Here is a 23,063-nt window from a genome sequence, read left to right as displayed (position 1 = left end):
AACACAACTCTCTACCAAGATCTGGTAATTACTTTTCTGTGGTAATTATCACCAGGCTATAAATATTTTCTTCCGGATCCTAGAAATCTTGTTCAAATTTCTTTTCTTGCTCAACTACAAGTCAGGTTTCGTCAAACTGTGCAGTTTTGATTGAACAGTCACAGCTGAAGCCTTGGGTAATCTGTACATTACCAGCTATTTTCCCATGCAGATTGGATGAAGTCATTGATTCACGTTAGCACCATGTCTACCCGACCAAGCAGACTCATGAGGCCGGGAAATCATAGTCCCGCTCGCCATACACAACCCCCAAACCCAGTCAAGCGCAAGAAGTCAACACCACAGGCCGCCTCGGACTGTTCAGACTTGGATCCCGACCGTCCTCCCGAGAGCGCATCAGACTCGGACAATGATGTATCACTGCAGCCAGAGTCCAAGCGTCGCCGGCCTCCGTCACCATCGGGGAATCCTGGCCGGTCTGCCGACATAAGGTCAACTAAATTTACCTTGAGCAAGTCTTATGCCAAAACCTCCAAAGACTCGCCTTCAACAACACATAGAAGTATTTTGAGTAACATGCGCGAAAGTTCAAGATCACAATATGGAAGCAATAGAGTTCGCAATAATTTGGCAAGCAGAGTATATGGTGCCTCCAAGAAAGCACAGCATGGTATGCCAACTAACCAATCAAAGATCTATGAGATACTAAATGTGCTGACAATCGCCTTGCAGATAACAAAACCAAAAGCCGGGATGACGAAAATATCTCCCTCATTGTGCCGCCAGAAATATCTCCAGCACGAGCTGTCCCAAAGCCCAAGCCCAAGCCTAAGGACGAAAGTCCTAAGCTTGAATTATTCGAGATTGATATGCCTTTGTTGCCAAAGCTCCCCACAGCAGGGGCTTCTATCAAGTCAAAAGTAACAAACGAGAATACTCAAGGACGTCAAGAAAAGTCCAACGTGCTATCGAAGTCCACACGGAGCACATACTCTAAAAAAGAGTTCCTAAAACCGACAATGCAAGCAGCAACGCTAATAATACCGCCTCATAGACGAAGACAGAAAGAAGAACCACCAAAAAAGCGCAGCAGCTCACCTCCACAGGCAAATCTTGCTGAATTACTTCCGGCTGGGCTCTTCGACAATGAGTTCCTACCACTCCCCGAAATTTCAGAGGAGGTTAAGAACTGGAAGAAAGAAAGGCAGGCCGAGGAAGAAGCTGCCAAGAGTCCTAAAAAAGTCTCGTTTGGCAAAATTGGGGACGTCGATATTGATGAGCTTGTTAGAGAGGCTGCAGACGAAAGGGCAGATGAGAAAAAGCCCACAATCAAAATGGTAAAATGTACCACATGTAACCGCATGGTTCTCTCGTCCCGGCTAGAGAGTTTTTCGGAAGGCAAGCCTCTGCCAGTACGCCGCATGGTGGACTTTTGCGAGATTCACACTCGCCAAGACGCCGAAGAAGCATGGAAGAAACAAAACCTACCAGAAATTGACTGGGATGGCCTCTCAGTACGCGTTGGCCGATTCAAAGACACGCTTGTCGATGTTATTCTATGTAAACGTCCATCCGAGTTCCGAGATAAGCTGGCCAAGAACATCCAAGCGCCCCGAAAGCTCAATATTGCAACTGAGCGCCCTCCACTTGGTTACTACGGCGTCCGCGGCATGTACAGTGTGCAGGAGTGTATTTACAACTTGCTTGGGAAGATGATTCAACAGCAGGCACTTGCTGACAAAGTCATTTCATCGCGGGGATGGATGTTCTTCACAGAGAGCGTTCTTGTACCAGAGACCATTGTTTGTCTAATCATGGAGGACAACGATATGGGCGAGGTTGAAGCAAGGGACTATCTCAAGTCAACAACGTGGATTGGAGATGCTTTGAGTCACGAAGTCCAGGAAACTGTCGAGACCCAGCACCATGATTTGGCAATGGACGGGTCGCAGGGTAGCTATGGTAGCGACGAAAAGGATGAGGATGACATATACCATGATGAAAGCGAAGACGGGGCGGAAGACTTTTTGTCGTCTGATAGTTGTGCAGATTTCGATGATTCTGATGAAGATTAACGAAAATATGGACGGGCTATATCTTACTTAAACACTAGTTCTAGATTAATACCGGTTCTCCTGGCCTTATGGATCTACTTTAAACTTAAGACAACGGCTTCGTATGGACCGAGTTTGATCGAGGTATCGTCAAAATGACTCCATGAACGCCCATAGCTGCTCAACAACACCTTTATCACGACGCCCTGTTTCGATTCCCACGTGGTATTCTCATCTGAGAAGCTGCAAATCACGAGGGCTTTGGATCCTGTACTTGATGTTCTTATATAGGCCAAGACTTCAGGATTTGCCCCGTCAATGAGTTCAAAGTTGCCATACACGAAGATGTCCTTGTATTCTTTGCGTAGACGCAAAACGGTGGACCAAAAGGTGTACGGCGAGGATGAATCAGAAACCTGCGACATGGCATTGACCCAGGTGTAGTTTGGATTCAAACGCATCCATGGTGGTGATGCAGCAGTGGAAGTAGAAGTGGAAAACCCAGCGTGATCAGTGGTATCCCACTGCATTGGGGTCCTGGCATTGTCGCGAGATTTGGCGAGATACTGCGATCTCACCAGGCTTACTGCATCTGCAGATGAATCCTTGTGAAGACTTGGCGAGTAGAGATGAGTAAGTTAGCAAGGTGCCAATAAAGAGCAACTCTTATTCAGCCGGGGTTGCTGTTCTCACTTACGCCCAATGATTCAGACAGTCGACGTCCTTGTATTCATCCATTGACCATTCTGCCGGGACGTTGGACATGGCCAGTTCCTGGCCTTGGTATATGAATGGAGTGCCGGCCTGTAGCAGCTGAAGCACAGCTAGCATTTTGCTGGCCATGAACTGAGTCCTTGGTGTGGACTTGACAAAGCGGGAGACTGACCGGGGTTGGTCGTGATTCTCTAGATATAACGCATTCCATCCATCATTGTCGAACGTAAAACGCTGCCACTTGTTCATAATAGTCTTGAAGTCAAGTAGGGTCCAGTCTCTAGGTGTAAACTTGCCCCCGATACCATAATCAATAGTAGCACTAACGTTCCAGGCGTATATCAGCATCAACTTTTATTAGTAGTGAAAAGGGGTGGGGTAACGGGCTTACAAGTCAAAGTGGAATATCATGCTAAGCTCACCACGCTCAGCAGCAACACTTTTGATGATTTCAGCTGTATCAGAGACACAAGGCATCTCACCGACGCTGAATGCATCGTACTCCTTTAAGATATCTCCAATCTCTTTGAGATATTCATGCAACCTAGGTCCGGCAGAGTACAAATCACACCCGCGCGGCACTTCCGTACTGGTGCTATCGGGAAGGCCATCAGGCTTGCTGATGAAGTTGATAACATCCATCCGGAAGCCATCGATACCACGGTCCAGCCAAAATCGGATGACGTCATGCACCGCGCGACGCACTGCTGGGTTTTCCCAGTTGAGATCGGGCTGCTCTGGACAGAACAGGTGCAGATAATATTGCCCTGAGGCCTCATCATAGCGCCATGAGGGGCCTGTGTATATCGCTTCGTTAGCATTGGTTGACAGGCTTGTCTCAAATTTTTATAGGCTTGCCTTGGAAATGGGAGATCCAGTTGTTGGGTGGAAGTCTCTTGCCATCCTCAGAGAACTTAGGGTCCCGCCAGATATAATAGTCTCTGCACGGGTTTTCTTTGGATTTGATGGCCTGCTTGAACCATTCATGTTGATCACTCGTGTGGTTGACGACAAGATCTAACACGAGTTTCATCCCACGCTCGTGTAGCTTGTCGCGTAGTTCTAGCACATCATCAATGCTGCCATAAGCTGGGTCAATGACTTTGTAGTCTGCGACATCGTAGCCCTAGCGATTCCCTGTTAGGATCCTTGGTGTAAGAGAAAGATGGTCCATGGAACACATTTACCATATCGACTTGCGGACTCTTGAAAATGGGAGACAGCCAGACTATGTCAACACCCAGGCCTTTCAAGTAGTCGACCTTGGAGATGATGCCCTGAAGATCACCAGTTCCATTTCCTGTAGAGTCTTTGAATGAAGCAGGGTAGATTTGGTAGACAGAACTCTCTTTCCACCATGCTGGTCTGTTCTGTTTAGGAGAAGCCATGTTCAACTGGGAAGGGTGACTTTGGGCGCAACCAAGAATGTGAAAGGGAAACAGAGCCAAAAGAACAAGTCAAGATGAGCACATTGTCGATCTATTTGGCAGCACATGCCAGTGAGTTATATACCTTTCGCCCAGTTTCCTACGTGGCCCTGACCCCACACGAACAACCAACTTCGCTTTGCCGTCTATCCTCTACCAAATAGCCCGTACCTGGCTATATCCGTCTCACTACTCGGGCCTTGTTGATTGGAAATATATGGAGGCGGATAACTTCTCGGAGCGCCGGGCGTTGGAGTGAGTAGGTGGATGTCCCGTAATATTCTCCGCTTTCGCTCTGAACCCTAGTAGCCGGAGTGTCTAGGGTTTGTCGCACAGAAACTGAGAAATTATTCTACAAAGCAAGACTCTCAAGCCTCACTTCACTTGACGACCAACAGCGAAGATTGTTAAGATTATGACAGCCCTCCCGGCGCTAGTGTTGCATGGCAATTTGTGCAAGGTTCACGAGACACATTGGCCTGAAATATCAAAGCTAATAAGATTACATAGTTAGTACTTGCAATTGTATGTATGTACATACATATGTATCAATCCATACATACACAACTACACCATATTTGTATGACTAACTAGTTAGTTGTGCTATAGTACAATAACTACTCGATGTTGGGTGGCTGCGGTGCCATGTGTAAATTTTCTTCAGGGGGCCACAGAGAGGTGCATGTGGGAATAGGAATGGAAATGGAGAGGTGAGTCCTCAGAGAAGAAGCTATGATGCCGATTTTGGTGGCCCATGTTGTTGGCGTGGCGTGGCGTTTGCCTTGCGGGCAGGCGAGTTGGCTTGTGCTTTGATGTCATGATGTGAGACGGGAGGTGGGTGATACAACATAGACACAAGCGCACCTATGTAAATAGTAACGTATTTGCTCGATACTGAGATTTTGTGGTCAACAGCAGCACAAAAGCTATGAAGGACATGACCGTCCAGGCTGGATAGATTTGGCGGCAGAACTAGGCGAAATTTTATTAGGTGTTAGGGTTAGGTTCTCGCATGTCGTGGAAATTACAATGCATTAGCTTGGTTGGATTTATCGTCGCATCGCTCGATCAAGCGAAAAAGACACGAACTTGCATGGCGGAAAAAAAGAAAAAAACGAACGATAAAATGGGCTGGTCAATAGACGAGTCTGCTGAAGGATGAAAGTGCACATTTTCTCCTGCGCCTTGCACTTATACCACATGCATGCATATTTGGATGTATAGAGAGAGGGGAATATGACAACACACACCATGCACCATAGCACAACAAACAGCACCTGCCGTGGTGTGCGCCTTGCATGTTTAGCGGCAGCAGCAAAAACCTGTTGTTTGTGTGGGAGAGAGAAGAGAGGGAGAGCGTGTGCAAGACAATATACACTTGAACTTATGTTGTAGTCAGGGCAGATTTGGGTGCACATCAGCATCACATCCATCACTAGTTAATACATAATTAACTAGCTACTCGATACTTGTACCATGTCCCGTTTAGGGTAGTTTCCCGAAGTGCTGCCACGGCAGGCAAGTTAAGGCAAGCAGGTGCAGTTCTCAGTTGATGCAATTGCCAATGAAGGCCACACACATACAATCCAGCACTCACAATGACTGAAGGTAACGCACGACATCTTGCACTTGTACTGGTACATAGTTAAGATACTTGAAGCTCAGCACTGCACAAGCATACACAAACACCCAAGCTCGACTTGCAAGTATCTGTACTTGTTACAGTTAGCTACAAGTGTTCTTTCTTTGTTTGGTGTCCGGCCACCAAACGCCCTCGTTCTCGTTCTCGTTCTCGCCCTCGCCCTCGCCCACGCCCACAGACACAGACAAAAACTCTTAACTAAGCAATTCTTTCTCCTCCTTCATCCGTGCTCCATTTTGCCATTTTGCAACCGATCAATCCTCCTATCCGCGCCTCAGATCCTTCCCACCTTGAATCTTTGAGTTCTCGGCCTCGACCTACCTTCAACTTGACAGCTAACGGCCATTCTCTGCTTGGCCTTGTCTTTCTTTACTGACTGGCCTTGTCCTCCCTTTTTTTCTTTTTTTTTTCTCCTGCGGCTTGCTCACACACTATTGAGATCCTCTGGACTGATCGCCTTAACCCAAACAAGCTCCATCATTAGACAATCAACCGAAAGGCCGACCGCCTGACAATCAACTAAGCATATGCTAAATCTGTCAAGTCTCCATCCACAGGCACACACATTCATACATTCACACATCCACCACACAACCACGCAGCCACGCAAGCTCCAGCTTCCTGACCTCTCGACCACTTCTGCGAAAGACCTCTGGCTACGGCCGAAGCCACACCCACCGCCCCAACCGAATAGCCGCCGATCTTCGCCCTCGCTCGATACCGACCCGTCGGCACTTCCTTTGACCCCTTAATCGTAGCACGCTCAGCCCAATACATTTAAGCTCTAAACACATACATACATACATACTTGTATACAGCTCCACCACACCTTTTCCCACTGGCGCTTTCAGTCTTGTGCAACAGCCCTCTGGAGAAACCTACTTCACCCAAGTTGCTCTCGATCTTGACCTTCTCAATCTCCCCTCATATGGCTGGCTTTTGATGCCCCGACCACCTTAAAAGCCCTTCACCATGCCGCGGCACGAAGCGCACTTGCGCTTTAGCTCCTTCACTTCAAGCAGTGCCAGCACCGACAGCACCAAGTCGTCGACATCCACCATGAGACAGCTGTCGAACAGAAGACCGCAGCCGACCCGCCTCAACACCGAAAGGTAAGCTAGAAAGAACATGTCATGCTGGCATTACTCGAAAAAAAACCCTAGCGTCTGTGCCTTGTGAATCAGCGTGAGAGAGAGCTTGAAAGGACTTGCTCGTTGCCGTTGTTTAGTGGCATGGCATGGCATGGTATAGCATGATGGGCCAACGACAAGCCTTTGTCAGACGCCAGACACAGAATCTTGGGCGAACATAAACTCCTCCGAGTAGTATTGCCTAGTCGCATTCTTCTCTTCTCTTCTTCCTCAATGTTGCTTTGGTATTACTGATCGCTCGCCAACCCAACCCATTTGCTCCTTTTCCTGCTGCCTCTGCTTATTCAGTCTGCTGCCACCGGAAAACACTCTCCTTGATCCATTTCATCTGCCCTAAACCCTGCGAAGAACCAAGGCAAAAGAAGCCTACACTACAACCCGCATTATTGTCTTTCTTGCTGCTGCTGCCTGATTACACTTGAGCGCAGCCCGCGCATCTTTCCGCACACTGTTTGTGTTTGCTGACTTTCCCACCATCAACAGCGCAATATTCACTAGTGATGACCCGCAAATATCACCCACCAACCCCATTGCCTCGAACCTAGTTCACTCGCCAACATCCATCACATACAACACCGGCTCAAATCGCAACTCTCTACAACGCATACCCAACACCACCGCATACCGCCGGGACATCTCCGGAGCCGACTCGCCTGCCATGCCAACCCACCAGAACCCGTTCTCCAGCATTCCCCAAATCCAGCATAACCCCCCGACTGCCATTCCCGACTCTGGCTCTCAGATCCCTCCGTGGCTAACTCCCTCTGGAACCACGGGCTCAACGCCCAACAATGGCCTCACTACTTCCTTCTTAAACGACTCCAGCGACAACCTGTCAACTGCTTCCCAGCTGTCGCCTGGCTTCCGCAATTCGCTGAGAGCAGACCAAGCTTCGATTAGCTCCGGAATTCACAATGGACTCGGCGGGCGCGAGTCGCCAGATATCGATTACTATGACACACACCGACGACCTTCACAAGCCAGTGTTGCGACTGCTAGCAGTCAGGGCTCTGGTATGAACCGTGGTGGTCTGAAGAAGCTACAAGGGTTTTTTGGTGAAGAGTTCCCTGGGAGAGACAGCTTTGAGGCAAATGCATCTTCTTCTGGAAGAGACGCACGCTCTCGCTCCTTTAGCCAATCTCGCGTCCACCGTGATCGCAATCATTCGAATGCAACCGACCACACCCGCGATGCCTCACCGTCTTCGTCCAGACCACGAACCCCTGTTCCGGCACCTGAAGTTGTGCCATTTTTGTATCAGGACCAGGATGTAGGTCTATCCTATGAACCGTGAATACCATTGTCTTCTTCCGCTTGGACTAACAAAAATGTACAGGATATCGCTCGCTATGGTGAAGCTCCCGTCCGTGATGTCATGGCCGGCCCTGATCGGGATAGATACATGTCAGATGGCTCGGTTCAGGCTCCTCCAAAAACTTCGTCTTCGAATCGGTCAGGGCCTTCGACTATAATGAGTCATAGCCATCGCCACAACAAGAGTAACGACGACCCTCGTGCGCTCAGAACAACAACCAGCCGAGATGAACCTTCGTCATCAGTTGCGTCTCAGGGCTCTCGCGACCGAGCCCACCGAGATCGTGGTGGCTCTGCTACAACATTATACTCAAGCAAGAGTCGTGCGCAAAGTCCTGCACCAGGGCAAGCCATTGGGCGCGATGGCCCCTCATCGCCAAACAATCAGCCCGCTAAACGAGTAGGAGTCTTCAGGCGTCTTATACAAGGCAAGAGCAAAGAAGACAAAGAATCTACTTCTTCTCCTTCTGGTCGCCTCATCCAATCCAGTTCATCACGCTCCATGACACATAAATCCTCCCGACAAGAAATCGGCCGGGCCCAAATATCGCCCGGATATGCCTCCACCTATTACAACCCTTCGGCAGCCAGCAGTACTACCGTCTTTTCCAATACAGATGTATTTGATCCTCCCGAGACGAGACAGCGACAGCAGACGGCCTTTTCCAACAAGTTCCCCTTTGCCAAGCGTCCCCGTACGGCCCGCACCTACGACGAGGAATCTATTGGCCCTACTGACAAAAAGGGAACAGCCTTTTGGCTGGACACAAACCTGGGCGACATGAGTGGTGTCATTACTTCGGATGCTGCGAGCCTCAATGCTAGAAACGATAGTTTCCCACGTAGTGAAGGCCTGCGCTGTCCTACTAATGGGTCCGTTGGGTCACTCGAAGAACCTATAGGATCCTGGAACGCGCCAGATAGTTGGGGAGTGAGACGTACAACTGGTGATGCCTCTGCTGAAGGTGTTGATACTGATGAGATGGGCCGGCCTTACCGCAATGAAGAAAAGGTCGTTTCTTATTGTATTCGAATTTTTCGTGGTGACGGTACATTTGCAACCATTTCTTCACCCCTCAGTGCTACTGTCTCTGACGTCATCGGACAACTCATAAGGAAGATGTATGGGGCTGACAGCTCAGACAACTATCATATTGTTTTGAAGACTCATGATCTATTCCGGATTCTCAAGCCATCAGAGCGGCCATTAGCTCTTCAAAAACGCCTTCTGGAGCAGGCTGGTTACAAGGAACAAGATCGTATCCCCGACATTGGCAGAGAGGACAATAGTTACCTGTGTCGCTTCATGTTTCTCTCTAGCATCGACCCTCTCTTCTCAAAGGCCGGAATCGACCCCGCGCTCACAAGGATCACCAAACCTGCACATATCGACCTTTCTGGCAGAAATATCGCAACTATCCCTATTCCCCTCTTCAAACGTACTGATGACATTCTTTCGCTCAACCTGTCCCGAAACTTGGCCTTGGACATTCCTCGCGACTTTATATCGGCTTGCCATCAACTCCGCGATATCAAGTACAATAACAATGAAGTCCGCCGCCTCCCCCTCAGCTTCAGCCGGGCCATCAAGTTGAACTTCCTTGATGCTGGCAACAACTTCATCGAAACCCTTGATGGTGCAGAACTTGATGAGCTCACAGGTCTGCTCAAGGTGAGCTTTGCCAACAACAGACTTACATCTTTGCCGTCGTATTTCGACAAATATCAAGGTCTTCGCTATCTCAATCTTTCGTCCAACTTTCTCGACAAGTTCCCCATGTTTATTTGCGATCTTGGAAGTCTTCTAGATCTGGATATCAGCTTTAATGCCATTGCGCAGCTTCCTGAAGAAATTGGAAAGCTAAAGTCACTTGAGCGTTTCTTCATCACGAATAACAGACTCAGCCATCCCCTGCCCCCTTCTTTCAAAGACATGGATAACTTGCGAGAATTTGACTGCAAGTACAACATGCTGGATAATATTGATATTTTGTCAGAGCTTCCTCGATTGGAAATCTTCTCGGCTGATCACAACCAAATTTCTCGTTTCAGCGGTACATTTGCTATGCTCCGGAACTTGCGCTTGAACTCAAACCCGCTCACTATTTTTGAGCTGGAAGGGCCTGTGGCCACCTTGAAGGTTCTCAATTTATCCAATGGCAAGTTGACCAGCATTGACCAGTCGTTTGCGTTTATGCCAAACTTGGAGAGCTTGATCGCCGACAAGAACTTTTTGTCAATGCTTTCCCCACAGATTTCGAACTTCCGCCGGCTCGAGCATTTGAGCATCTCATGCAACCGTTTGTCTGAGCTTCCCCCTCAAATTGGCTGCTTGACAGAGTTGAAGGTACTTGATGTGCACTCAAACAACCTGATGAAACTTCCTGCAGAAATCTGGTGGGCGAACAAGCTGGAGGTGCTCAATGTGTCTTCAAATGTTCTGGACTCTTTCCCCAAGCCCGCCGCAAAACAGCCTCGGCCATTCGGTGAGGATACTATGCCACCCCCAGCCCTGAAAACAGGCAGTCCACCTAGCCTCACGACGTTTCCTAGCTCGGAGACATTGGATGAGCTTAGAAGGCCAAGCCAATCGTCAACTACATTACTCAGCGTTGGTGCAGCCCCGGTCTCACCTGGAGCTGACCGCAAAGGATCTGTCGTTTCTGTCTATGGAAAAGGTCGCAACACCAAGGTTATCTCCCGAAACCCCTCACAGGCAACCCTTGCTACGCCGATGGCTACGCGTAAGGACTCGAACAGCACAAACTCACGAAAAGAGAATACCTTTGCGGGATCTTTGCGCCTGCTGTGCCTAGCTGACAATCGCCTCGATGACGATGTATTCCAGTCTCTTGTCTTGTTGCCTGAGCTTCGTTCCCTCAATCTCTCCTACAACGAGATTGGCGATATCCCCCAACGTGCTTTGCAAAAATGGCCGCAGATCACGGAACTTTACATGTCTAGAAATGAGCTTACCACACTACCAGCTGATGACATCAATAGAGATACCAGTGTATTGCAGTTTCTTTATCTCAACGGCAATAAGTTTACGAATCTCACTGCAGATATTTCAAACGCACGCAAACTGGCTGTTCTGGATTGCGGCAGCAATTGGCTCAAATACAACATCTCCAATGTGCCGTATGATTGGAATTGGATTCTAAACCCCGAACTTCGCTATCTTAACCTGTCTGGCAATAAGCGCATGGAGATTAAGCAAACTCCTATGATACCTGGGTATTCTCATGCAGGGAACCGCGAGTCGTACAGTGATTTCAACACGCTCAAGAACCTTCGTGTTTTGGGCTTGATGGATGTCACATTGACTGCCCCTCGAGTCCCTGATCAAAGCGAAGACCGTCGTGTGAGAACCTCTGCGTCTCAAGCTGGCCACCTGCCTTATGGTATGGCTGATACGCTGGGCCGGTCGGAGCATCTGTCAACCATGGATCTAGTTGTTCCTCGTTTCAATGGATCAGATACAGAAATTCTTCTGGGTCTTTTTGACGGCCAAGTTTTGTCCCAAGGCGGATCTAAGCTCACCAAGTACCTTCACGAGAACTTTGCGCATACGTTTGCGGCCGAAATGAAGTTGACTTCTCAACGCGAGTCAGAGAGCCCCGTCGATGCCTTGCGTCGGTCGTTCTTGACGCTCAACAGAGACCTTATCAATGTTGCTGTCCAAAACTCAGAGGACAGACCTGTGGCCACCCATCGCTCACCAAATTCGCAGAACCTGGTTCTCACACCGGAAGATCGCAAGTCTGGCGCTGTGGCAACCGTTGCCTATCTTCGAGACACCACCCTGTACGTAGCTAATGTTGGTGACGTTCAAGCTATGCTCATTAGCGACAATGATTACTGCATGCTCAGTAACAAGCATGACCCCGCCGAGGAAACGGAGCGCCGACGAATTCGCGAAGCTGGTGGCTGGGTGTCGCGTAGCGGCAAACTCAACGACATTCTTAGTGTTTCGCGCGCTTTTGGCTACCACGAGCTGATGCCATCTGTCATGGCTGCGCCTCACATTAGCGAGATCGCGCTATCAGAGCATAATGACGTACTGTTGATTGCTACCCGGGATCTCTGGGAGTATCTCGATCCAAAGCTTGTGGTTGACATTTACCGATCTGAGCGCCACGACTTGATGCTGGCGTCCCAAAAGCTTCGTGATCTTGCCATGGCTCATGGTGCTACGGGAAAACTGATGGTGATGATGATTAGCGTTTCCGACATTAAACGCCGGTTTGAACGCTCCAGGACACATCGTGGCCAGAGCGTGGCGCGGTACGCATCGGGTATTCCTGAAGAATTCCTTTCTTCTCGCAGACCCCGCAGGGCCAAGGGTGATGTCCTTGATTCGACGCTTCAGCGCCTGGAGGCCGAAATTCCCGCACCTACTGGTACTGTTGCTATTGTGTTTACCGATATTAAGAACTCGACTACGTTGTGGGAGATGTACCCCAACGCGATGCGGTCGGCAATCAAGCTACACAACGAAGTCATGCGAAGACAGCTTCGGCGCATCGGCGGTTACGAGGTTAAGACTGAAGGAGATGCTTTCATGGTGTCCTTCCCAACAGCCAGTTCAGCTTTGCTTTGGTGTTTTGCCGTGCAAAATCAGTTGCTTTTGGTCAACTGGCCTGCCGAGGTTCTGAACTCGTTGACGGGCCAGCCTGTCTTTGATAAACGGAACGAATTGATATTCAAGGGATTGTCAGTACGTATGGGCATTCATTTTGGTGAGTGCGTCAGTGAGACCGACCCTGTGACACGTCGCATGGACTACTTCGGGCCTATGGTCAACAAGGCAGCCCGTGTGTCTGGTGTTGCCGATGGCGGTCAGATTACTGTTAGCACGGACTTTATTCAGGAGATTCAGCGTTCTCTGCAGACCTTCCAGGAGGAGCAAACCCTGCTAGAAGGTGATGATGACGGGTTTGATGATGATAGCTTTATTTCATCGATGCGGAAGGACCTTCGGTCCCTGACTATGCAAGGCTTCGAAATCCGAGACATGGGCGAGCGCAAGCTTAAGGGTCTTGAGAACCCCGAAGTCATCTACGCATTGTACCCCCAGAGCCTGAGTGGCCGTATCGAGTACCATGATGCACACGACCGTGAGAGCGCGGCTGAAGCGATGCCGGCCAACAAGGCTGTCGTCATGTCTACAGTGCGCAGCACGCATCTGTCCTTTGACCCCGAGATCATTTGGGCGCTGTGGCATGTGAGTCTACGCCTGGAAATGCTGTGCAGCTGTCTTGAGAACAACACACGCATTGTTGTGATTCAGCCCGAGACAGCCATCCTCGACCGCTTTCGACAAATGGGTGGCGAGTTTGGCGAGAGCATCATGTTGTCCTTCATGGCTCACCAGGTTAGCCGCATTGAGAGCTCCATCACCACGCTAGCCATCCGGCATCTGGCTATGGGCGGCGGCGTGATTCGCGAGCTGGATAACCTGCGTGCGCCTATTGCCGACCTGCTGAGCGCGGTCGCGGGCAAGTTGGCGGAGGCTGAACGGTACAAAGAGCTTTATGGCCCGCTCCCAGATCACGAGCGCATCAGCGAGATGTAGGTTGATTCTTAGAGCATGGAGGACACGATACATACATGGCCCTAGATCTATTTGTTACTGGGGGACAGAAGTCGCCCGCTGTTGCACGTATTATACTTGCGTCTGATACCACCTATCTTTCTTGTCTTTTTCCTCTTTCTTTGTTACCCCCCGCGCTACCTCCATACTCCTATTTTCTTTTCCTTTCTTTCGAGGTCGCGGCAGTTCAAGGGCGCCCCATGAGGTCGATACCACTTACTTATTACTAGACATATTGGCTCAAGATTTGGGTTTCACGGCAGATAGTGGAGTTGGGCTTGATGACATTTTTTTCTTTTCTTGATTAAGCTTAACTAGTTATTTTGATTTATACGCAGATCTTGTTCGCTCTAATGTATAACCAGAATATGCATCTTGACGGTGGTCCTGTTTCTAGGCGACGCATGAACAAAAACTATGTTGATTTAGGAATTCATCTCTTTATATACACTACAATAACTACATGTATGTTCTCCCTCATGCTTGCCAGATGCCGCGCGTGCCTGGCGCCCGGCGTAGGATGTTGATCTTGTCAACCATGCGTGGTCCAATCCACCACCCGCCAGTCTTGTCGCGGACCCATTCACGGACCAGCGAGACCAGCTGGGCCCTGCCAACGACATCGTGGCTAGCTTCCTCAGGCATACCGGGCTTGAGGATCTCGATGCCGGCATAGCCGCGCACGACGCCCATGATGTCCCAGTGGCCGGGGGGCGTGGCGCCGACCTCAGCGAGCAGGTAGTCGAAGCGGTCCCAGAACAGCGGATTGTTCTTCATGCGCTCGTCTTCAGTCTTGTCAAAGACGAGCCCATACATGGGCATTTCGTTGAGCGGGATGCCGCGGGGGTTCTCGCCGAAGCGCGTGACGCCCGTCATGCAGCTGAGCACGCCGGTGTGCACGAGCGGCTGGTCCGGCGCATAGGGATCGTCCCATGCTAGCTCGTACAGCGCGCCCAGCGCATCGCCGCCCGGGTAGTTGAGCGCGGACACGAGCAGCATGGCGGTTGCAGCGGCGGCAGACAAGAGGACCGAGGCGCAGAGCGCAGCTGCTAGCGCACCGTACAGCAACGACTTGGCGCGGCGGTCCCATAGGGCAGCGGCGCCCAGGGCGGCAACGGCGGTCAGCGGCGGCACGACGTAGATGATGAAGCGTGCCTCCTTGTGGGGCTGCAGGGAGTAGATGGCGACGAAGAGCAGGACGGGCACGGCAAGAGCGCGCGCAGGACGCGATGTGGCGGGGCGCGAGAGCGCGTAGGGCGTCAGGACGGTCATGGCCAGGGGGTTGAGGAGTAGGCGCGGCAAAGCCGATACGTAGTAATACCACCAGGGCGAAGTGCCCCAGAGGGCGCTGGAGCCCTGGATGGCGTTGAAGTAAAAGGCCCATAGCTCAGGCCACACGGGCTTTTGCCAGAAGTAGCTGTCGACGGGCACGGTGACGACAAGCGCGACGGTGGCCGAGATGGCAATGGGCTTGACCAGGCTCCAGAGCTGCACGTTGTCCATCAGCAGCCAGAGACACTGGGTCGCGAGCAGAATGGCGAGTTCGGCGCGGAAGATGACGCCGGCGAAGACGATCAGGCAGAGCGCGAGGCGGCGGTGCGCAGGGACCTGGTGGCCGGTCTTGTCGGGCAGCAGAAGCGCAAAGGAGAGCGTGACTGTGGCAGGGCCGGAGGGCGGAGATTAGCAGCGGGCGCGTGGCAGCGGAGAGAGGAGCTCGGGGTGGCGCGCTTACCCAGGCCAAAGGCGAACATGTTGGGCAAGAGGCGCGAGGCATAGAACAGCACGTGGAACTGGGCGGCCTGCAGCAGAACGTACCACATGGCCGTGGTCTCGCCGAACGCCACGCCTAGTCTGCGGCCGTAGTACAGCAGGCAGGCAGAATTCCACAGGCCCAGCACGGCGCGCACGACAAGCTGCGCGTGGCGGAAGCCGAGGACGGTAATCAGCGGCTGCGAGAAGCTGGCTAGCAGCAGGCTGCCGATGAAGGAGCGCGGCACGACGCCGGGAAACGACATGTGATCGTAGAAGGCGTGCAGCCGCTCAGACACAAAGGATTGCGGCACGCCGTAGATGAGAATGTCGTGCGTCGCCTGCATGTTGAACGATTCCTCGACTTTGGTGTGCGGCGCGACCAGCAGGTGGGCCAGGACGGCCAGCGGGACCAGCCATTCTACGGGCGACGGCGGGAGGCCGGGTTAGCTGAGCGATCGGCCCCGGGGAGCGGAGGGACATGACGGACCGTAGGCTTTCATGGCGGCAGCGCCAGGGGGGAGGGAGAGCGACGAATAAAAAGAAAAGAGTACAGCGAGTCGGCCTGGGCTTTTTAAGGCTGGAAATCGGATCGCGCAGACAGCATCAAAAGACGAAGCGGCGGGCTGCAGTTTCGCGGGCGGCTTTTGTTGCACTTGCGACGAAACACAAGCCAAACAAGCTCGAAGCTCGACGAGGCAATTCAAAGCCTCCAAAGTGCCGCAAGGAGGAAGGCTCCCCAAGCTCCCGCTGCCACCTGACATCTGAGCTTCTGGCAGCTGGCACCGGGTGGCACGCACAACGACCACAGCCTTACCTCATGCTACTTGTACTACCTACAGACTCCACGTCACGCCGTCCGATTCCATCAGCCATCCAGCTGCCCTGGCCGCATTCCCGAGTCCGTTTGAAGCCGCCGCCTCGCCAACGCCCTTTTCAGCTTGCTGTCCTACTCCGGCCACCCCTGCTGCTCACTGCCTCGCGCCCCGCTTCCCCTCGCTCGTCTGCGGCCGCCGTTGCGCCTACGCTTCCCGCCCGCCCGCCATGCTGTTCTTCGGCAGCTTTTTCTACAGTGCGCCTCTCTCCTCCGCCGCCCGCGCGCTTCTCCCTGGGCGTCTCGGTGTGCTCTCTGTCTTGCTCGCTGTTGCTGACCGTGTCTCTTTGCTCCCTCCGCAGTCGCCGTCCTCTTGACCAATGCCGTGGCCATCCTCTCGGAAGACCGGTTCCTCGCCAGAAGTGCGTACTTGTCTCTCCCCCTTCTGGCTATCCCAATGACCACTGCGCTTCTCCCTAGCCTCTAACCTGTGTTTCCTTCCGCCGCAGTAAACCTCTCGCCCTCTTCGTATGATCCGGCCTTTGGCGCAAACTCCGACACCAGCGTCACCGTCAAGGTGATAAATCTGATTGCCAGCGTGCGCACGCTAATGAGAGGTGTGTTCCCTTGTGCTTCTTCTGTCCAACTTGCTCTAACCTGTTTGTGTACAGTGCCGCTGATTATCTGCAACACTTTGATCATTCTCTACGAGCTTGTCCTCGGCTAAGCACCACCGGCTCAGCCCATTCCGAATATCTCATGTCACACCCCTCGAAAACACCCCAACCTATTCACGCCTTTAGATGCTGAGCTGGAATTCTTTTTTTATTGTTATGCTTCTATTTTTGCTCCAGTTCTGTACAATACGACAGTAGATCAGATAATCAAATATAAGGGGAAAAACCCCTACCCCAGAGTCTGTTACTCTCCCAATGCTCGTCTATACGCTGCACGAACTGCTGTTTTCTGTGGCATATACACAGCAAGCAGCTCAATACGGCGTGGAATGGTATAGAAATACAAGAGTAGCCTTTCCTAACGCCCCCTAAACGCCTACCCCTCTCTTCACCTCCGAAAAAAAATAAGAACAACGAAAAGCTAAAGAAAACGAAACATTCCCAAAGTATAAATCTCTTAGACCGGCGCTTCCCACTGAAAACGGGCGCCAAATATTCCAAGCATGACAGCTTCTCAGTCGGCAAAGCGCCATAAATGCGCCCTCAGCCTGCGCAAGTGGGTTCGAACATTTGCTCTATCCGACTACGACAGAGCAGGAGTGCTCTTCTTCTTGCCGATGCCGAAGCTGAACCGAGACCGGAAGTCAATCTTTTCTGCTGGAGAAGCCGGGTCTGCGACTGCTGCTACCGGCGGCGGCGGCGGCAGTGAAGTAGTGCTCTCGGTGACTGTGGAATTAGAAAAGGATGTTGTTCCGTTGACGGCAGGGGGAAGTACCATGGCGCTGGGCTCCAGTATCGTTGGCGTCGCTGGCATATCTGGAACCTTTTGCTTGTCCTTGTCTTGATCACGTTTCTTGGACGACAAAAAGTTCAGACTCTTGCGGCTCATGGACCGGCTTGACCAGCTGGCGCGGTCCAAAAGATTGCCGCCAGTGCTTACTTTGCGAAGCTTTGGCTCTGGCTCGGCTTTGCCCTTGCTTGCGTCGCCGGCCTTTTTGATGTCCTCGCGCGCCTGCTTCTGCTTCTCATATTCGAGCTTCTGTTGTGCCACTTCGGCTTTGCGTCGCTCGGCCTCGGCAGCCTGTGTAGCAGCAAACTCATGTTCGCGCATCTTCTTCTCCATTTTGAGCCGCTTCTTCTCGGCCTTGCGGTCTTCCGTTGCTGCAGGGGCCGCGGCCACGGCTATGGGCGGCGCTGTGTAAACATATCCATCCTCCAAAGGTGAGAGAGCCTCGCTTAAGATGGGAGCAGTTCGAGCATGAGCGAGGCCAAGGGGAGGGTCCTCCGTAAGCGGGTTCAACGAAGACCGGCCAGTAGAAGGTGTCATGTTGGCAAAACCATTCTCAGTTGTAAACACGGAGCTGGAGATGGGCGTACGCTCGTCATCATTGGTGTGATTCGCAAGGCTGCTGCACTCACCGCTCTCCTCGTCATCTCTGTATGTGACGGAGACAGTCTCCTGGTAGAAGAGAACATAAGCGCAAGCAGGTTCATCCTCTTCGCCGAAAAAAGTGTTGACATATTCTTCGTCTACTGGCTCAACCATTTCATCGTCAAACAGAAGCCAGCCCCATTCCTTGGTCTTGATGACTGATACGTAGTGTCCGTGGTAGGCATTACCTCCAATATGCACGACAACGGCGTAGAGCTCGTAGACCTTGTCGACCTCTCGCTTGGCTGAGCTGCTGAGGAGTCGGAAATGTGGAGGGTAAACGACACGGCGATGGAGCTTTTCAAGACGCGTGAAATCCTCAGTGTACTTGAAGCGCTTCAGGTGAAGCGCCATGACTTTTGGCAGCCGCTGTACCCTCATGCGCTTTTCGGCTTCCTGGAGACCTCCACAGCCATCGCAGTGGAATTTGTTCCGCTCGCACAGCACCTCCTCTTCTGAGAATTTGCTGAGACAGGATGTCACCGAGGAATACTCGTCCAGGTCAATGGAGAGATCCAAAAATGTCTCATCTTTCTGCGACACAGCCTCGCAACTTAGGCACTTCGTTTCCGAGATCAGCTGGCCCTCGAAGATGTCCTGAACAAGGCCGTAATCAAAGGTCTTACTGGTCGCAAGGGCCGATGGTGCTGATGGTGTCGTCGGGTCATCGGCAATTTTGTGGTCGTGGTCTTGCAGATTCGTGATGATGTCATTCAAAACAATTCCATAAAATTCGTGGGCGTCTTGATGCATTGAATTCCGGAACATTTCGTTGTCGCGTTTGAAGATTTCGAGGAAGCGCTGTGGGCTGAGCACGCCGGTGCGAGTCTTGCTTTGTAGCAGGGCCAGGAAGATGTCTTTGAGACTGGTAAATGTGCATTCGTCCATGTCGTGGGCCGTTGCATTTTCTTTTGTGAGCTCTAGTATGGGGCCTTTTAACATGGCCTGTCTCTTCTTGTATTCAGGCGCATCGGGTCGGTCTTCGGGTCGGGGGCCTCCATTGGGCGGCGCCAGATTGCCATTGGTCTTTTGCTTGGCCAAGACAGCTGGGGGTGGAACAACAGCCGGAGGCCGTATTGCTACCTCAACCTTTGTAGTGGATTCAGACAAGGGGCCTGGGTAGTTTACCACGCGATCACGGAAGGCTTCGGAATAGAACAAGGATTGGACGATGGAGTTGCAGTAGCTAGAGACCGGCACAGTTAGTATGTGTATGATCAGTTCGGGGACGCCGGGATCCCGCGCACGGAGAGTCCAGGAGCATCGTGCCGTGTTCTATCGCGAGAACATACCATGTGTTTCCAAACTAGTACGAGAGAGACAGTTAGCATCAAGTACAATATGATCCGGCCAGAGCACACACATACGTTTTCCAAGCCAAAGAACTTGTCTGCGTCGTTTTCGTCCACTGGGCCAATGGTCTGGAGCATTTTCTCGAGCGGCGTAATCTCGATGGCAGGCTCATCTTTGTCTTTCTTGTTGCCAGCGTCTTTGCCAGAAGCGCCGCCGTTCTAAGTCAGAGAATCAAATCAGTATGGGGATCGCGGGGGTGGCAATTGGACAGGCAGATTCCATCCGGTGAGCGTACGGCATTGCTGCTTCTATAGCGAGAGAATAAGGAGGTCATTGTGACTGAGGTCGAATTAGGGTTGAGCGAGTAGTTGTAGATCGTCCGGCGTGGGTTTTGCGGACGCGTTGGGGATAGTGGGTGCTTCAATGAGAGCAGCGACAATATGCGACGATGAGCCGCGGAGGCAGGAGGCGACTGAGGCCGAGAAGATGCTCCGGAGCTGGCGATGCAAAGGGAGCAGGCTTCGCAGTCTAGAATGGCGGCCGGCAATGGTGCATGTGCGTCCGTCTCTGGGTGTGCGGCTCCAGGCAGCCAGAAGCAAGTACTCCGCAGGTGTAGGGACAGACGGAGGAATTCCCGACGTGGAGAGACGCCGAGCGGGCGGCGGAAGCGGGCGGCGGAGAAGCGGGAAAGCAAAAGGTCGAGACGGGCCAAGATGGCTCTGGGTTGGGCTGGCTGATCTTGGGGCGTGAGGAGTGAGCGGATAGCACGTCAAATGCGCGGCGCAATTAATTGCCAAAGGCGCGAAGCGGAAAGAGAGAAAAAAGAGAGATTAAATCGGCAGAGGCCCAAGCAAGGGAGCACAAGCAAGGCTGAGTGTGGAGGGCAGATGAAGAGGCAGAAATGCACGCACAGCCTCCTAGTCCAGCAGACGTCGATATAATAATAGACGGCAAAATGGAGAGCGAGGATCGGGATCGGGAGGAGAGGCAGTGTTACAGTTTCTTAGGACGCTTCCTAAGGGTTTGGCCATGGAAGGTGGAAGACGGAGGATGGAAGGGCAGAGAACGCAAAAGGCAGGGACGAGGCACGACAGGGAAGGTGGTCGTCTCCAATAGGCACAAAGTGGAAGCTGCTCGGCAAGCAAAACAGCAAGAACCCTGGGAAGGCGAAACGCACGAATCAGCAGATGGAGAGCCAGTATTTGTAAGAGGGAAGAGTGGGCGGTTGTTTTCTCGATCTAACGAGAGATATATAACTGCCTACATACAGGCAGTAACTAGTTATCACGCAAACCGACTTTCTATGTGTCCACGTGAGTCTACAGCTCGCAAAAGAGCTCAGAGTCATGGCTAGTATTTCCATACATGTACACACATTTTACGCAGGAAAGAACCAAAACGCTGGCCGGGAAAACTAATCTTGGGGCGGTTTCCTTTGGTGATTTGGCCGCTGGGCCTGACGCGGGTTTTGGAGAGTAGGCAACTAAAATCTGGGCTTGTCCCAAAGCAGCAAGAGCATGGGGCTCTGGGGAAGAAGAGCGGCATGTGGGCGCATCCAAGACAGGCAATAGCGTGCAGTTAAAAAGCCGGGCGGTGGAAGCGGGATTCAGCGACGCTCCGCCAAAAAGTTCACGCTGAAATATTAGAGACACACGACAGTGGAGCACGAGGCAGAGTAAGAAAATGGGTAGCTACATACTTGGAGACTACAAAGTTATTTTGCATACAGACGGGAGCCGTGTATTTGGATGATCCAGGCAGAACCTATCATCCTGTTCACGACAATCACCAACTACCATCCATCACTTCATAGCCATGTAAAAGCACTCAGGCCACAGTATCCGCCACCCACCACGCCTTCGTCAATAAAGCCGAAGTATGTGGCGTTTGAAAAAAATGCAACATCGCTTTTTGTTCTTGCAGCTTACGGCTTAACCTGCACAGGAAGGAACAAACACAAAGTGCCATCCGCCCAATGGATGTACATACATACATGTGCACCTGCCCAAAATATCGTCAGAAGGGTAAATTATTTCCTCTGGCCTCGTACAAGCAACTGCTGCAAGTGCAAGATTTGCTTCCTGCTTCATGCGCCTCCAAACGCAGTGGCTGCTTCCACTATAAATTCTTTGCTGCCTCATTATTCGTCCCAATTTCCATTTCCTCTTCTCTTCTCTTCTCATATCATCGACCAACTCCACTATCCCGCAAAATCGAAGAATTCAACATCTTCCAGAACTTCTTTGACCCTTCTTCTCTTCCACGGCGGCAGCTCGAATCCTTCATTCCTTACTGACTGGCCCTTGAGATGAGGGCACGCACCACGTTGGGCTGTAGGAAAGCATTGCTCAAGACACACCCCTGCTTTTTGTTCCATCTTTCTATAACTAGTTCACTAACTCAAACTCCGGCCATCTTGTTCGCCAGTATGGCATGGCCTATTTCTATAGAGTTGTCAGTCTGGCAGTTGAAAAAGTTCCTGTCATACCACAGCTGAATGATTGAGAGTCTGGTGGGAGACCCAGGGCGCCGCCTCTAATCCTCGTGTTGCCGAATTTACCTGGTTATTCATGCTTGGCTACGTTGCGTTGCGTCTGTCATATTTGTCAAGACCCACCAACACGAAGTTACTGATCAACCATTTGAAGCCAAACACGCAAAACGAAGCTGCGACTTCAGCCCATCAGAAGAGATATATAAATGTACATACTTCGGATCAGATGGCTTTTGTCTCTAATATCTGCGATTTTCCTGTAGGCACATCAGCCAACATATTTTCATACGCCAAAAAAGGACCCTGCCTGTGCTTGTGCATAAACCTTGCACAGCCTTTGAACATGGCTGTGTGTCCTCTCGTGTAACGATCACATGTCGTAGTGCAAACTGCCTCTTGGAACCTAATCATGGTTATCATTCAACCAATCATCAGATCCTCATCTGTCTTTAGACCAGCTGGTCCGTTAGCTCAGTTTTGGGGTTTCAAGTCCATGTCCACTTTAGCTGTCGTGCCTGATGAGTATTGAGCTGAAGACGCAAAAGCCCTCCAGAGTAAACTCTCGACTAATTATTCGTGAAGTACTTATGTAGGTATGGATGCACGTTATCATCACTCCATATTAGACACCATTACTACAGAGTTCAGCTTCTCTCTGGCTATAGACTAACCAACTTGCTCAGCTACCCCGTCTAGTATTTATTTT

The 23,063-nt window shown here is 51.4% G+C and overlaps 6 protein-coding genes across 6 annotated transcripts; 3 read left to right on the top strand and 3 right to left on the bottom strand.

The window, feature by feature from the left end:
- Positions 1-243: 243 nt before the first annotated feature.
- On the top strand, positions 244-2,075 carry BROUX77_007837 (uncharacterized protein; the record flags this gene model as incomplete). The annotated part of the gene is made up of 2 exons (XM_073752975.1): positions 244-670; positions 733-2,075. The coding sequence occupies 2 exons, from the start codon at positions 244-246 to the stop codon at positions 2,073-2,075; spliced, it is 1,770 nt and encodes a 589-aa protein (XP_073602130.1).
- Positions 2,076-2,149: 74 nt separating this feature from the next.
- On the bottom strand, positions 2,150-4,156 carry BROUX77_007836 (uncharacterized protein; the record flags this gene model as incomplete). Its single annotated transcript, XM_073752974.1, has 5 exons — positions 2,150-2,669; positions 2,752-3,090; positions 3,160-3,565; positions 3,627-3,894; positions 3,956-4,156. 5 exons carry the CDS (start codon positions 4,154-4,156, stop codon positions 2,150-2,152), a joined length of 1,734 nt encoding a protein of 577 aa, XP_073602129.1.
- A 2,653-nt stretch (positions 4,157-6,809) lies between these two features.
- On the top strand, positions 6,810-13,880 carry BROUX77_007835 (uncharacterized protein; the record flags this gene model as incomplete). The annotated part of the gene is made up of 3 exons (XM_073752972.1): positions 6,810-6,949; positions 7,472-8,258; positions 8,325-13,880. The coding sequence occupies 3 exons, from the start codon at positions 6,810-6,812 to the stop codon at positions 13,878-13,880; spliced, it is 6,483 nt and encodes a 2,160-aa protein (XP_073602128.1).
- A 495-nt stretch (positions 13,881-14,375) lies between these two features.
- On the bottom strand, positions 14,376-16,150 carry BROUX77_007834 (uncharacterized protein; the record flags this gene model as incomplete). The annotated part of the gene is made up of 3 exons (XM_073752971.1): positions 14,376-15,553; positions 15,631-16,068; positions 16,138-16,150. The coding sequence occupies 3 exons, from the start codon at positions 16,148-16,150 to the stop codon at positions 14,376-14,378; spliced, it is 1,629 nt and encodes a 542-aa protein (XP_073602127.1).
- Positions 16,151-16,691: 541 nt separating this feature from the next.
- On the top strand, positions 16,692-17,188 carry BROUX77_007833 (uncharacterized protein; the record flags this gene model as incomplete). Its single annotated transcript, XM_073752970.1, has 4 exons — positions 16,692-16,719; positions 16,824-16,883; positions 16,971-17,078; positions 17,133-17,188. The coding sequence occupies 4 exons, from the start codon at positions 16,692-16,694 to the stop codon at positions 17,186-17,188; spliced, it is 252 nt and encodes an 83-aa protein (XP_073602126.1).
- Positions 17,189-17,721: 533 nt separating this feature from the next.
- On the bottom strand, positions 17,722-20,197 carry BROUX77_007832 (uncharacterized protein; the record flags this gene model as incomplete). Its single annotated transcript, XM_073752969.1, has 4 exons — positions 17,722-19,756; positions 19,863-19,876; positions 19,938-20,081; positions 20,159-20,197. 4 exons carry the CDS (start codon positions 20,195-20,197, stop codon positions 17,722-17,724), a joined length of 2,232 nt encoding a protein of 743 aa, XP_073602125.1.
- Positions 20,198-23,063: the final 2,866 nt, after the last annotated feature.

Source organism: Berkeleyomyces rouxiae (assembly GCF_048999995.1).
Source record: "Berkeleyomyces rouxiae strain 22BRR77 chromosome Unknown BrBRR77_ptg000012l, whole genome shotgun sequence".
In the NCBI taxonomy this organism is placed as follows: domain Eukaryota; kingdom Fungi; phylum Ascomycota; class Sordariomycetes; order Microascales; family Ceratocystidaceae; genus Berkeleyomyces; species Berkeleyomyces rouxiae.
This window is presented reverse-complemented; position numbering and strand designations above follow the sequence as displayed.